The sequence below is a fragment of the Neoarius graeffei genome, chromosome 7, assembly GCF_027579695.1.
Source record: "Neoarius graeffei isolate fNeoGra1 chromosome 7, fNeoGra1.pri, whole genome shotgun sequence".
Taxonomy (NCBI): Eukaryota; Metazoa; Chordata; class Actinopteri; order Siluriformes; family Ariidae; genus Neoarius; species Neoarius graeffei.
The window spans coordinates 81,415,841-81,432,290 of NC_083575.1; the positions used below are offsets into that span (position 1 = coordinate 81,415,841).

The 16,450-nt window shown below is 39.3% G+C and overlaps 1 protein-coding gene across 5 annotated transcripts in view; it reads right to left on the reverse strand.

The window, feature by feature from the left end:
* Nucleotides 1-16,450, reverse strand: part of fam13a (family with sequence similarity 13 member A) — a 281,599-nt gene that overhangs the window by 216,103 nt on the left and 49,046 nt on the right. For all 5 annotated transcript variants that reach the window (XM_060926493.1, XM_060926495.1, XM_060926497.1 and 2 more), the window contains one exon: nucleotides 7,781-7,958. In XM_060926493.1, the coding sequence (XP_060782476.1) occupies nucleotides 7,781-7,958 (178 nt within the window). The remainder of the gene's footprint in view (nucleotides 1-7,780; nucleotides 7,959-16,450) is intronic.

Here is a 16,450-nt window from a genome sequence, read left to right on the forward strand (position 1 = left end):
CCCCACTCGCATCTGTATTGCAGCGTGCCTTGCCAGACGGCAGTAGGTACCATTTTTATGATGGTCTTTTAGTATGACCCGACCGCGAGTAGAACTCGCGATCTCCCGATCGAGAGGCGGACACGCTAACCACTAAGCCAACTCGCGGTGTGATGGGTGTAGTTTTACATATATCCCCAGTAGTGCAGGATTACAGAGGTAGAACGGCACTTGTATGACCAACATGACATTTAGTGATGTTAGCACTGACATCTGTGACCACTGTGACTCTGACGGTGCACTTGTTACAGAGGTCCATCATTTGTTAGCCTAAAAATAACACCTGAGTAGTTTAGGCTGGGCAGTACGGTGGTGTAGTGGTTAGCACTGTCGCCTCACAGCAAGAAGGTTCTGTGTGGACTTTGCATGTTCTCCCCGTGTCCGCGTGGGTTTCCTCTGGGTGCTCCGGTTTCCCCCACAGTCCAAAGACATGCAGGTTAGGTTAACTGGTGACTCTAAATTGACCGTAGGTGTGAATGTGAGTGTGAATGGTTGTCTGTGTCTATGTGTCAGCCCTGTGATGACCTGGCGACTTGTCCAGGGTGTACCCCGCCTTTCGCCCGTAGTCAGCTGGGATAGGCTCCAGCTCGCCTGCGACCTTGTAGAACAGGATAAAGCGGCTACAGATAATGGATGGATGGATAGTTTAGGAATCATGAACTTACAAATGACAAAGACTAGGCTGACAGTCTACAAGTGCATCACGTCAGTGATCGCTGTAATGGATTTTTTGGGGGAAATCATTTGATTTGGGATGATTAACAGTAGACAGTCTTGTACCTGACTTTTGCACTTGTTGTACGGTAGGTCGCGCTGGATAAGAGCGTCTGCTAAATGCCTGTAATGTAATGAAATGTAGACAAATGCGTTGCCATGTATGACCAAATTGAGTGTAATAACTGTTTTATTCTATCCACATTCACTGGATTTTGAGAAACAGTGCATTTTTATTTTTTGCAAATTCAGTAAATAAAAACTTTATACAAAATGTCTGATAAAACCATTTCCGCTTAGCAGATATCTGACAAACTGCATACATGCGTAATTTTAATGCTTAAAGATGAAGAATGTAAACAAACCGCCGAAATGACAGGAGCAATTTGTGAAAAATGCTACAATAATAATTATTGAAAAATTAAAAAAAAAAAGATATGTTCTTACCATCAAATACTTTCATTCCATATTTCGTTGCTTTTTTTTTGTACTTTTTGTGGTTTTGTTTTCGAGTAGAGTTTTTATTTCATCCTCGGTTGGTTCAGCAACACGCTCCGCCATTTTGTTTTTCTCTACTCATGGGATATGAGTGGATAGCCTAGTAGTAGAGTAGCCAATCAGAGTGCACAATTGCTCATATCCAGTGAATGTGGATAGAGTAATAACAGGATATTTTATTTAAAAAAAAAAGAATATTAAATCAAATAATTTGTATGTTATTAGCAGCAAATTACTCTACGTTTTGACCGAGTACACCATTGTCATGGTAGTATTTTAAAGCTAGACGGCCTTTTGATTTCATAAAATCGGTGAAATTTAGTTCCCTCTGAAATTTGGTTGTTGTGATATATGTTTATTTCTGTAATATCTCACAAAATCTCAGGCCATTCTGTGGCTGGGAAGTTATTTAATTTGAGGGGATTCCCGAGCAAATAATGTGCATGAAATCGCTCGCTTCATACACACAGTCAAGCAGACAGAGGAAGTCCGTGTACGCATGCGCAGGTTTACCTTCTTCTTCTTCTTTTGGGTTTTATGACAGCTGGCATCCAGTGTTGCATTACTGCCATCTACAGGTGACTGTGCGCTGACAGTTCCATCATTCTGTCACTAAACGAACAGCTGATCACACCGAGGTGCTCGCTGACCGCCGATATTTATTAGTTTGGTCCTGCATTTCCTTTCCTTCGTATATAACATAACGTCTTTTCTTCTCGCTTTCCGTTACTGTGGTCGGTCTTTCACGTTTCATTCGCATGCTCACGTCCTCCATTTTTCTCTCCTGTTTCAAATTTGTATCCCACAATGCCTTGCGCAAACAGGCAAAGCCCACCATGTAATGCATGACATTGTATCTTGAATTGGGTCATGGTGAAGCAGGAAAAAATAGTGGAGAATTTTAGCCTAGTAAACTAGACCCAACCGCCTAGCGGCCAAAAATATTTTTTGCCTAGCGAATGGGTCTAGCCTCGCACCATATAAACAAAAACACCCCGGGCATCAAATCGTGCCCGCCAATCACAACGCAAGGTTTTTGTTTGGATTCTTTGGGCGGGCTTTTGCAGGAGTGACGACAAAGCTGCGCGACGCTGGAGAAAGCGCAACAGGAAAGGTGGCTACGGCTAGTGAACAGCGCTAGTTTGACTCCGCTTTGGAATCAGTTTTAGAAGAATTAGACTTGGAGTTTTCGTTGAAACATGAGCAGGAAGAGGCTCTCCGCTCATTCCTTTTCAAGAAGGACGTTTTCGCTGTTTTGCCGACCGGCTATGGCAAAAGTCTGATCTACCAGCTGGCTCCGCTCGTAGCCAAAAGGATGGGGCTAGTTTGTGCAGTACGAAGAATTAATAAACAGCTTTGAAACATTACTTTTTGATTGTTTCTTATTTTCCCGTTATTTTAAATTTAAGGGAAATTATTTCACCAAACACCACTAAATAAAAACTCTCAAAAACAGTTTAAGCAAACCCTTGAAAAACACTTGGAAAAAAAAATGTGTATATGGTACAGACTCCAAACTTGTGATCATTATCTCCAAACTTCTTAATATCTAGAACCTGTTTATTAATTAATACGCATTTTGAAAAATTATTTAATTTCAAGGCCTCCCCCACTGCTTTCTGTTGCTCTGACTACGTCACAGTCACTGTTGCGCTGATTGGTCAGAGCGTCGGCCTATACGCACAGAGACAGTTTGAAAGACAGCGGTTTGTTCCTCCTACCCGCTTCGGAAATGTCTACGGATCGAGGCCAGACTAAATATTCACATTTAGTCTGGCTTGCCAGGCTAGGAGAATTTAGGACCACATGGCTCTAAATTCATTAATTGTTCTATGTAAAAAAAAACTCATAAAATTGGAAGTCTGTGATTCGAATTCAGTAGCTTTCGGTCCGCTAAACAAAAATAATCGGGTGTCGGGGAAAATTCTTTTCGTGACCTACACTTGAAAAATCTGAAAGGCAGTGTAGCTTTAAGGCATACAGACTGGAATTCACTGAACTGATAAAGAACGTATGTAGCTGAGCTGACAGCCTATTAAAAACTGACAGGTTTACAGCAACTATAGTTCTTTAAAAACATGAACCAACTTGACATTTTAGGTCCTTGTTTTACTCATTTCTAAACCCTTGTACTGTATTTATCTTTTTTTTTTCTATTTTGACCCTGAACCTGTCCTTTCTTGTCTGGTGTATAGACTATGCTTACTGGCATAATCCAAATAAACATTCTTCGAGTACAAACTCGCTCCCACTACTTCATAATACAAATACAGCCGTTATCAGAAGCCATATTGTAGCACGGCGACATATTAAACATGTTGCAATGTTATATGACATAGAAAATTAACTACACTGATTTTTATTGCAGGCATATTAATAATTTAAAATGTAGGATGTTCAAGTGTCAGTTCATATCCTAATGAATATGATTACATGGACATGTGGTGCACCAACACCTTCGTTTTGAAGCGTACAGACATTGGCAAGCTGTTACAGCTTTATCTGGTGGCAGAGGTGGACAGTAACGAGGTACATTTACTTGAGTACTGTACTTAAGTACAACCCCGATTCCAAAAAAGTTGGGACAAAGTACAAATTGTAAATAAAAATGGAATGCAATAATTTACAAATCTCAAAAACTGATATTGTATTCACAATAGAACATAGATAACATATCAAATGTCGAAAGTGAGACATTTTGAAATTTCATGCCGAATATTGGCTCATTTGAAATTTCATGACAGCAACACATTTCAAAAAAGTTGGGACGGGGCAATAAGAGGCTGGAAAAGTTAAAGGTACAAAAAAGGAACAGCTGGAGGACCAAATTGCAACTCATTAGGTCAATTGGCAATAGGTCATTAACATGACTGGGTATAAAAAGAGCATCTTGGAGTGGCAGCAGCTCTCAGAAGTAAAGATGGGAAGAGGATCACCAATCCCCCTAATTCTGCGCCGACAAATAGTGGAGCAATATCAGAAAGGAGTTTGACAGTGTAAAATTGCAAAGAGTTTGAACATATCATCATCTACAGTGCATAATATCATCAAAAGATTCAGAGAATCTGGAAGAATCTCTGTGCGTAAGGGTCAAGGCCGGAAAACCATACTGGGTGCCCGTGATCTTCGGGCCCTTAGACGGCACTGCATCACATACAGGCATGCTTCTGTATTGGAAATCACAAAATGGGCTCAGGAATATTTCCAGAGAACATTATCTGTGAACACAATTCACCGTGCCATCCGCCGTTGCCAGCTAAAACTCTATAGTTCAAAGAAGAAGCCGTATCTAAACATGATCCAGAAGCGCAGACGTCTTCTCTGGGCCAAGGCTCATTTAAAATGGACTATGGCAAAGTGGAAAACTGTTCTGTGGTCAGACGAATCAAAATTTGAAGTTCTTTATGGAAATCAGGGACGCCGTGTCATTCGGACTAAAGAGGAGAAGGGCGACCCAAGTTGTTATCGGCGCTCAGTTCAGAAGCCTGCATCTCTGATGGTATGGGGTTGCATTAGTGCGTGTGGCATGGGCAGCTTACACATCTGGAAAGACACCATCAATGCTGAAAGGTATATCCAGGTTCTAGAGCAACATATGCTCCTATCCAGACGACGTCTCTTTCAGGGAAGACCTTGCATTTTCCAACATGGCAATGCCAAACCACATACTGCATCAATTACAGCATCATGGCTGCGTAGAAGAAGGGTCCGGGTACTGAACTGGCCAGCCTGCAGTCCAGATCTTTCACCCATAGAAAACATTTGGCACATCATAAAACAGAAGATACGACAAAAAAGACCTCAGACAGTTGAGCAACTAGAATCCTACATTAGACAAGAATGGGTTAACATTCCTATCCCTAAACTTGAGCAACTTGTCTCCTCAGTCCCCAGACGTTTACAGACTGTTGTAAAGAGAAAAGGGGATGTCTCACAGTGGTAAACATGGCCTTGTCCCAACTTTTTTGAATTGTGTTGTTGTCATGAAATTTAAAATCACCTAATTTTTATCTTTAAATTATACATTTTCTCAGTTTAAACATTTGATATGTCATCTATGTTCTATTCTGAATAAAATATGGAATTTCAAAACTTCCACATCATTGCATTCCGTTTTTATTTACAATTTGTACTTTGTCCCAACTTTTTTGGAATTGGGGTTGTACACTTTTTGAGTAGCTGTACTTTACGTGAGTATTTTTTTTTGGAAACTTATGACTTTAACTTCACTACATTTGAAAGGTAAATATCGTACTTTTCACTCCACTACATTTCTATCAAGGTCCTCGTTACTATGAAGCAGCTTTGAAAGTGGATGTTTTTTCTTTTCTTTTCTAAAACGTGATTGGGTTTTTTCCCAGGTGGCACTGAGACAGACTATCAGTAATCACTAGGGTCATGTCACATCCGTAGACTGGATAAAATCAAGATCAGTGATTTCTCAGCAGCGTTATTTAAACACGATCAGTTGATGGCAGAATTGAAGGAGGCGGTTCTTTTGGGGAACGCACACGCACCCATGGCTAGAGCCCATGTTTCAGTTTTCTGAAAGGATTAAAGATTCACAGCCTATAAAAACTCACCGTTCAACCTGCGGAAGCGTATTGAGGGATATACTTTAAACGTTTTATTCCAAGAGAAAGCTTGCAGTGAAGTTGTCTGTGCTTTTAGAGCTAGCGATAACGTTGCAACAGCTATGCAGTCTCATCTCATCTCATTATCTCTAGCCGCTTTATCCTGTTCTACAGGGTCGCAGGCGAGCTGGAGCCTATCCCAGCTGACTACGGGCGAAAGGCGGGGTACACCCTGGACAAGTCGCCAGGTCATCACAGGGGCTATGCAGTCTGGTTAGTCAAATGACTTTCTATGGATTTGCCCGCCAAGTTGCCGTAGCCTTGTCCACGGCTAACGTTAACACATAGCTAGTTAACCTGGACACTGTTAGTTAGCACGTAAAAACGAAGTTACGCTAAGATGAATAACGTTAACTTATCTGAAGTGCTTTCAGAAATATGTTTTAGCATAATCTTGCCAAATAAACAGAATGTAGAAATCTTTCGTTTCTAGTAGCGTTAGCTACCCGATATGATTTCGAGTTTGAAAAGAGTTTGCTAGCATGTCAGGTGGAGCTTCACTGACTAGCTAGCTTAACGTTAAACCGCCATGATGGCACAGCATGCGTTCATTTTCTGAATCCACATTTCTGTCTTTGGTAACGGCATTAGGTTTTGTAAGCGTTGTGGCAATAATATAACGATGCGTTGACAGAAAATGTACTTTTAATACTTAAAGTGCCATTCCACCATTGGATGTATTCTTTGGCATAAAATACAATATATTTTGACAACATATATAAATGGTATCACTAGACAGAGAAATCTTTTAGCTTCAAAATGATATATCAAACATAATTTTTTGACAACGACAAGTATATTAATTTTGCGACCAAAGTCACCTACCCTTTTAATTTCCGCGCGTGATGTCATCGGCAGGTTCCCCTTCTTGTGTACCACGTGACGTGTGACGTGGCACATATTATCAGCAATGGCGGATAGAACGCGATAAAAATAATACCAATAAATCTAGCTAATACCAATAAATCTAGCTAACTGAAAGATTAACTCAAAATTTTTCGCAATTTTTTTGGCCCCCATATACGAGGAGAAATGACTCTCTCACTTTGGGGGTTTCCTGGTCTAAAAATAGACCGACACGTGGTACACAAGAAGGGGAACCTGCCGATGACATCACGCTTCACTACCGCGCGGAAATTAAAAGGGTAGGTGACTTTGGTCGCAAGATTAATATACTTGTCGTTGTCAAAAAATTATGTTTGATATATCATTTTGAAGCTAAAAGACTTCTCTGTCTAGTCATGTTGTCATAAAATATATTGTATTTTATGCCAAAGAATACATCCAATGGTGGAATGCCACTTTAAGTATTTTTAAAAGCAAGTACTTCAATACTTAAGTAAAAATTTGACTGGACAACTTTCACTTGTATCGGAGTAACATTTGACCAGCGGGATCTGTACTTTGACTTAAGTAATGAAGTTGGGTCCTTCGTCCACCTCTGTCTGGAGGAACACCAACCAGACAAAATCCATTAACCATTCAAGGTATACCTTGGCTATGCATCTGTCCCGTAGGCTTATTTAGGACAGACTGCTCACTATTTGAAGACTAACAAGAGCCGTCTCTTAATTACATGGATCATGGAGAGTGAGACAAATCAAGTATACACAAATACAAGGGTAGTACTGTGCAGCATGTCCTACATTTAAAAAATAAAAACATACACGTTTGTGCATGTGTTGTTGTTGTTGTTGTTGTTGTTTGGCTTTAAACTTCATGAGACCTTTATACTGGATGTGTGTAAAAATGGTGTGAAACCTATAAAGGCTAATCAGGCAGACAATCATGAATCTTCTTATATTTTGATATAAAATATATCAATCTGGCAACCTAAGTTGATAAACTATTTCATCTTCTGTGCGATAGCGGCTCAGCAGTGCTTTTATACTCACTGGAAAACATTAGGGCCGAACACGGTTGCTAGGTTGAATGCAGTCATCCGGTTGTGGCACTGCTGCTGTTCCACCTGGGTGAGGAAGTGGCACAGGTAGTGCAGGACGCTGTAATGAACGTCTGGCAACTTTAGCAGGAGTTCTTGCACGTTCTTACAGAACTCATCCTCACTGGATTCTATACATAAAAACACACACAAACACACAATGTCTGGGGTTATACAGTACATGAACGAATAGCATGGTAAGGCCTCCCCCTTCACAAGCTACTCAATAAAAACCAGTGGCGGCTGGTAGTCTTTCAAACAGGGGAGGCTGGTCGGTTACGATATTTCCAGATTTTAAAAGAAAAAACACATCAGTTTTGCCCATACTCTTGCCTCTAATCTGGCTGATTGTTGGCAGCGTCACAAACTGTGAAATAACAGGTTCTTTTGGCCCATTAGCCTACTGTCCAATATACATGATGGTGGTGTTGGGGGGGGGGGGGGGGGGTACATTTTAACATTTTATATTTTAAAATTGTGGCATGTTGTTTAAAAATTTACCTCGGCTGTGTTTTTGTTTAAAAATGTTTTCCAAATTGTAGCTGTGTTTAATTCATATCCAGAGAAACATATATTCCAATATAATATACTCAGCATAAACATTTTAAATAGATTCTATATTTTTGGTCCATCCATGACATATTACTAAAGTAGCCTATTTACTGTTGTTGATGTGGGTCACTTGCTGTTAGCCAATTCACTTTCTCGTACCAGGAGAGCTGAAAGGAACGAGTATTATTCCCTACCTTTTTCACCAAGTCAATTTGAGGCGTTGGTCTACCCTGCTCTTTAATTTTAATTTTTTCCTCGAAAGGAAGACTGGCAAATGGCTTCGCCAAAATTAAATCAGCAATGCTTGGCATCCGTGCGCAGCTTTCTTGCTAGCTGACTAGCCCCCTCAAGTTCAAGTTCAGTCACTCGAATAAATGAAATTTCTGGAACTAAGATAGCAAACTTGACAACACCATATTTACACTTTATTTACAATTAAAATATATACAAACTAAAAAAGCTGGTAGAAACCGTATGTAATGAATGAAATCGAAATGTAAGCCGATCTCTTACAATACACCACAGCTCTTGCGAATCCGCATGGGACTGAACTGATGTTGCCAGATACTGCTGACGTTATTCAGCCCAAAATATGTTCAAAACCCGCCAAAATGCACTTAAAACTGCCCAATCTGGCAACACTGTACCGCTACCTGTCTATATTTGAAACGAGCTGTCAATCAAAGAAAATATCCGGCCGCTTTCACCAATCACCAGTCTCCTCGCGGAAACTGCCATGTCTCTCCCATGTGAGGCTCGGAGTCCGTGGGCGGGCATTTTCGCAGTATTTGTCCAATAACTGTCTTGCATTTTGAGATTGAAAAGCGCATCGCTCCCAAATACCATTGAAGTCCACTGAGGCTGGGAGTCCGTGAGACTCCGTGGGCGGGCGTTTTCGCAGTATTTGTCCAATAATCGTCTTGCATTTTGAGATTGACAAGCACAGAGCTCCCAATCCACTGAGGCTGGGCTGCATCACGCTGTCACGAGGGGGAAAAACTCACGCACACATTAGGCGAACTGGGGAAAGTTATAACGGAATGATTTCACACTGTAGTTGGGTTGAGCACATATATTTCTATGATTCTGGATCTGAAATAGCAATGTTATAAGGTCGGCTATAACATAAGCCTAGCGCAATTCATCCTACACGATGTTCGTCAGTTTTAGAGGAGGCTGAGCCTCCCTCGTTGTCTTAGAGCAATCGCCCGTGATAAAAACTCTTTTTCAGAATAGGAAATGAAGAGTAAGGTAAATATCAGAAATGGGAAACAGGAGACAGAGTCAGCATGGGTTTTGTAATTGGGTGAAAGTTGGATGAGGAAATCAAAAGGCTGATTCAGAGTTGCTGGGAAAATAAGGAGGTCAGGGGATTTAATAGCTGTGGCAGCGGATGTGTGTGTGTGTGTGTGTGTGTGTGTGAATGCACGTTTATTCACTCTTGAGTCACACTTGTGACAATCAGCGAATGAACTGGATCACAGTAGGCCAGCCAGATATATAGATGAGTAGCATGCTATACATGCACAATGGTGTAACATAGGGAAAAAAGTTAAAAATTCAGGTTTTGATTTTATCTACTGAAATAACTATTAGGCACAATTTTTACAATATCTATATAAATTAGTTGTTTTTACCCATTTTAACCTTGAAATCAGCATTTTAATGATTACCCATAATGCATTGTTTATCGCGCTAAAACAAGCAAAAACGTCATAAGACAGTGGAAATACTACCTTTACTACCTTCACGTGGCGTCTTTCTCGATCGCACGTGCCTAGCGTACCTTCCAGAACATTCCTGGGTGGTCACGGATTGTCACGTAGCCTAGTTCGGTTGTGAAACTCGCTAGGATGGAGTATTTTCGCGAGTTTAGTGGCAAACTTTTGCGCCGCAATTTCTCTATTCTCGAACTTTGTAACCTGAAACCCTACAAGAAATGTTTCATAATGTCTGGGATTTTGAAAAATGCTTCTAGCAAGTTTATTTCGCTGTATTTTTCCGTGAAACGTGGCATAAATCATCCTTAAGTGATGAGCGTGACATTGTTATTTTGGTCTGGGTCACGGAGTTAGTTGGAAGCGGGAGGAATGAGAGTTTCTCAACTACAGCAGCACTTCTCACCATAGATGGCTGGCGTGTTTCACAGCGTTTGGGATTTACTAAATTGACTAAATCTCTAGATCTACTGAAGCTACGAGGATATAAATCACCAGGATTCTAATTTACTGGGTGAGAAGTATTATATATTTTTTTGAAAGGTTTATTCGCGCTACAAGTCCATGAAAGTTGGAATTGTTCGTGAAGGGGTTAGTTAGATTTTGGTAGCGTGACGCGCACAACAAGCAAAAGAAAAAAAAAATTTTCTTCCGAATTTCCTTGCTTTATCAAAATTATTTTTTGATACATTAAAAGACTGTGTTTATAATATTTAAGCGATTTTTTATTATAGAGAATATTTGATCAAAACTTTCAAAACAGCATTCAAAGTGATTTTTCACGGGTGTAAATGTTACGCGTGACGTCCATAATTACGTTAAATTTTAAGAACTAAAATTCTGTTAAAAATTCTAGATTTGTGCTATCATTCTGGGTTTTGCTGAATAATACTTTAGGGAATTCTCTTACAATGCTGAAAATTCAATGAGTTTTGGTGAAATTCTAGAAAAGTTATTTACATTTTAACGCGCCTGATAGCGATTGTGCTCACACAGCATGCTACTCATAATACAGAGTATACAGAGTTACGTAAAGATATGAAGTTTATCTTCGAGTGGTGAACATGTTCACGAGTGAGCAAAGTGAACGAGTGAAAATATTTTCAACACAAGAAGATAAACTTCATATCTTCGCACCACAGCGTAATGTTCTTTATATCATATCGACCCATCCATGAAAAAAAAAAATTTTTAAATGCAAGTTAATCAAAAGAATTTTAATGCTTAACCACTTCGCCATTTTGACAACATGGGTCTAGTAAGCGGGAAAACACTGGGAGTGACATCATCGGAGTGAAATATTAGGAATTATTATACAGACGGGCCACTTTTTCCATGGAATAAAAACATACAGTTGTGGTCAGAAGTTTACATACAGTGACATGAATGTCATCTTGGATATGAATGTCATGGCAATATTTGGGCTTTCAATAATTTCTCTGAAATGTTCTTTGTCTGTGGCAGAATGATTTTACAGCATACGTCTTTAATCAAATAAAAAAAACACTAGAATTTGGTGCACAAGTTTTAATTTTCTTTGGGTTTTCTGAAATCAACACAGGGTCAAAATTATACATACAGGGTCAAAAATATACATATGCTCACTTAGATTATTAATTCAGAGGTGGTGAAACTTCCAAAACGTCTCTTACCTTGCCAAGGCCGAGGTCTCTTAACTTCCTGTTAGTGATCATGATTGACTACAGCTGGTAGCTTCTCTGTGCCTTCATAAAAAGGGTTTGTTTACAGCACTCATTGGATTGACCAACACACAATACAATGGAAAAGTCCAAGGAGCTCAGTGCAGATCTGAGAAAGAGGATCGCAGATGTACACAACTCCGGAATGTCTCTTAGAGCCATTTCTAAACAACTGCAAATTCCAAGGTATCCAAGTTATTGTGAGGTGTAGTCACTTTGCCAAGCCACTTTGCTTCAAGAAAACCCAAAGTGTCACCTTCAGCTGAAAGGAACTTGGTTTGGATGGTCAGGAACAATCTGGGAACCACCATGACACAGTCCTACCATGAACTGGAAGCTGATGGGTCACTGTCTACAGTTCAGCGAGTTTTACATCACCATGGACGAAGAGGCTGCTATCCAAGAAATAACCCCCTGCTCCAAAATGACACCTTCAAGCTTAACTAAAGTTTGAAGCTGACCACACAGACAAAGAAAAAGCCTTCTGGAGGATAGCTGTATGGTCAGATGAGACAAAGATTGAGTTGTTTGCCCACAATGACCACCATGTACAGAGGGACACTGTACCAGCTGGTGGTGGTGGTAGGATCATCATGCACTGGGGCTGTTCTGCTGCCAGTGGAACTGGTTCATTGCACAAAGTGGATGGAATAATGAAGAAGGAGGACTACCTCAGAATTCTTAAGCATCAACCATCAGAAACCTGAAGACAAATTGGGACTTGGGAGTCACAACAGGACAATGAACCCAAACACACATCAGAGCTGGTTGTGGAGGATAAAGCAGGCTAACATTAAGCTTAAAACAAGTCCTGACTTCAACCCTATTGAAAATATATGGACCGTGCTTATAAGTCGAGTCCATGCCAAGGGAAAAAATAAAATTAAAAATTAATTGAACTCTACCAATTCTACCATAAAGAGTCGTGAAATATCCAACCAGAATTCTGCCAGAAACTTGTTCATGGTAAACAAAAATGTTTGGTCAAGGTGAATCTTGCGAAGAGACATTTTACCCAAATTTTAGGTGTGCTGTATGTATATTTTTGACCCTGTGTTGATTTCAGAAAACCCAAAGAAAATTAAAACTTCTGCACCAAATTCTAGTGTTTTTTTATTTGATTAAAGATGTATGCTGTACAATCATTCTGCCACAGAAAAAGAACAGTTCAGAGAAAATCACTGAAAGCCCAAATATTGCCATGACATTCATATCCAAGATGACATTCATGTCACTGTATGTAAACTTCTGACCACACTGTATGTTCTATTCCCTTCTAGTGGGCTTATTGATGGCATGCAATATTGTTAACATATCGCTTATCCTCCATGAATTACGCCACTCTCCCCAATGGAGAATGAGCTGCTGTACACCAGAAGGGTTACAAAAACTTCACTGGATATTCTTCACACATATTTACAAGAGAAAAACATACCAACGGACATCGAAAAACTGGAAAAGAGAGCAATGGCGGAAATATAAAGTTCTACTTGGAGGTGAGGAAAAGTGACGGAGACTTTTACAAGAGGACTTCACTCATGGACTTCACTCAGCAAAGCCCTTTTGTTTTGAACAACTGCAATGTAACAATTAACTACGACCAAAAGTAACTTTGAACCTGAACTGTCAACCTGTATATAGCTTGTATATAAGTTGGGTTGTTGTTCAGGCTGTTTGGACTTGTACCATTTTTATTGTTAGAACTTTGACTTTGTACAGTACATTGGATTGACAGAACACTGAATTACATTCGATCAGAATCAGCATTCAATATTGGTAAGTTACTGCCCGTTCTTAACTTTTTGTAAAATCTATAATTGTTCCATCGAATGTGTATATATAATAATAATAATAATAATATCGGCTGGCTTTTTTTCATGGTCTATCAGATATATTCCATTCATCTACTCGTCTTCGACTCGTTCAATATCATGTTAGCTGAATGGAATATATCCGATATACCACTCAACGCCAGCCAATATTATTTAAATACATCACTCAGAGCCGTGATGTATGTCGAATGAAAAATGTGAGTTTTTCAACACGAGAAGATAAACTTCATATCTTCAAGGCAACATGTGATTTTCTTTTTATTATATAGGCACATTCACAAACAAAAATTACCCAAATTTATCAAAACAATTCATCAATTTCCTCACGAGTAACATATAGAGATTATGAATATGAACAACATTAAATGGTGACGCAAAGATATGAAGTTTATCTTCTCATGCTGAAAAATATGTCACTCATTCGCTTCGCTCACTTGTGAGATATGTATATATATATATATATATATATATATATATATATATATATATATATATTCAACCACTTGAAGATAAACTTCATATCTTTGTGCAACCGTGTAATATCCTATATATAAGTCATTACTACAGAAGGAACATCAAGGAACACATCAGAGGGGTTGCAAAATAGGCAAGAAAATATAAAAACTCATGCTAAATGCCACATGCTAAAACTTTTGCCAGGGTGTCATAGGACGTCCCAGATGCCACATTGCTGTTCTTCAGTTATGTCACACTATAAAGTCTGTTCGTCGTTCTTGACGTTCATAATCAGGCCTAACTCTGGAAATTTGTTAACCATGACCTGTAAAAATTGGGCTGAATTCATGTAGCCTGAACCTGGCATGACTCAGGGCTCGACATTAAGGACTGCCCGATTGCCCGGGGCAAGTGAAACATGCATTCGGGCAAGTGGGATATGGCCCCGACATGCCCGACCAGGCAAGTTGGAATGAGCATATATTATGAACTAGCACCACAAAAATTAGGCTTTTTGGTCTTTTATTTCAGTTCCTCAAAGTGTCCCTCACTACATATCTGCCGTTATGTCTTGGCTGTTTTCTTAGTCTAGGGTTTCATTTACTCCTTTGCAACTTATTTTATATCCCCTCGCTGTTGTAGTATGGGATGCATACTGTTTATAGACCCCTTGTGCATGACGTCACGCATCACATGATAATTACAGCTGGGGTCAGACAGGCACCGTCTTTCATGCAAGCAAGGCTTAATCTGTCTTCAATATGGTTAATTTTTGCGCTGTTTTTGCTTGTTCAAACAGAGAAATAGATAAAAGGCGTTATCGTCTCCCCGCTATCAAGAAAAATGTTAACAAATAGAACCAAATGCTTCAAGAGCAACGAGGAAACGAGTGGTTAAAGAATACGACAAGAGGAGCTCAGCCTGAAAACTCCAGAGAAATTCACGATTGTATTTAAAATGTATTTTACAAAAACAGAAAGTTGGAAGTGAGGATGGAAGAGTTCGCTTATGAATCTCATTTTATTTAAATTTTTTCTGCTCGCATTGGAGTTAGCGCCTTCATGAAAGCGTTTGATTTTCTTAAAGGTGAAGCCGCTTCCTTATTCGACACAGAAAACGCAGATTGGTTTCAAACAACTCAGGCATAAAAAACTCAACAAAGAGTGGCATGCGCGAAAAATCCTGAAAGAACAGAACAGATTAAGAGCAGAGAGAGCTGGAGCTTCGTTTCTGTTATCAGAGGAACACAGTCCTGTGCAAAATATTTACATACAGGTTTGTTTTGTTTTTTCTTTTAAATAATCATCCACCTTTAGGTTTAAAAAAAAAAAGCGTCATGACAGACCGGCTGCACTGATTCAGTTACAGGTTGCCAGGTCTGTATAAAACACCCACAACCTACACGCTAAACAATAATTTTAGACTCAAACATTATCCTGTCTGTCATGATGCAGCATGTTTTTGTTTTTTTTTATTTTCTTTAAACCTAGAGGTGGATGATATAAAAAAAAAAAGATATATAAATATTCTCAAACACAGTACTGTTCAAAAGTCTTGGCACCCTATTATTTTCTTCATACAAACTTTATTATAGATTTCTATTTTATGATTTCTACATTATCGAGTAATGAACCTACAGTCTGAGAGAGTTCTACACAAGCACACTGAACTTTACAACAGCTGCATGCATGTGAAATGGAAATAAATCGACTAAGGCAGAAAAAACTATTTTGGATAAAATTGTAATTGTCCGTTACAAGTAAAAAGTAACCAATAATCAAACTTAATTAAAGGAAAAGGCAACTTTTGTACAAAACCAGGTGTGTAATAGGAGAAAAACGTATACGTAATCAATTCCGTTAATTATTTCCATTATATATCGAACATGAAAAAATATTTTTAACTTTGAAATCATGAATTGACACAGAGGAGTCGAAGTTGGAGGAGTCAGCCATTTTGAGATTGTGGGCAACTATAAACCAATCAGAATCTTTCGTTAATGCGCCTCCCTCTGATCTGTGATGTCACTGGGCCCATGAAAACAGTGTTTACAAGCAGATCACTGTGATTAGGAGTCCCGGCGGGTGGCTTGTATTCGATTCGTTTATATCCCGACCTTGTCAGCTGTCAGATTTATGTTCATGGACCCGGTAAGCTGGTAAATAATATTTATTTATTTTTTTCTTTACCAAATTCTAACAGAAAACGAGAGCGCCCGAAAGGGAAAACCGAGCCGAGCCGCTTCGCGCATGCGCAGTAGGCTTGGTAGGACAAATCCAAATAGGAGTCATTCAGAATTCAGCCATGTTTTTGCTCCGTATTTTTACTCAACCAAAGTTGTACAGTATTATGAGCTTTAAGTTGC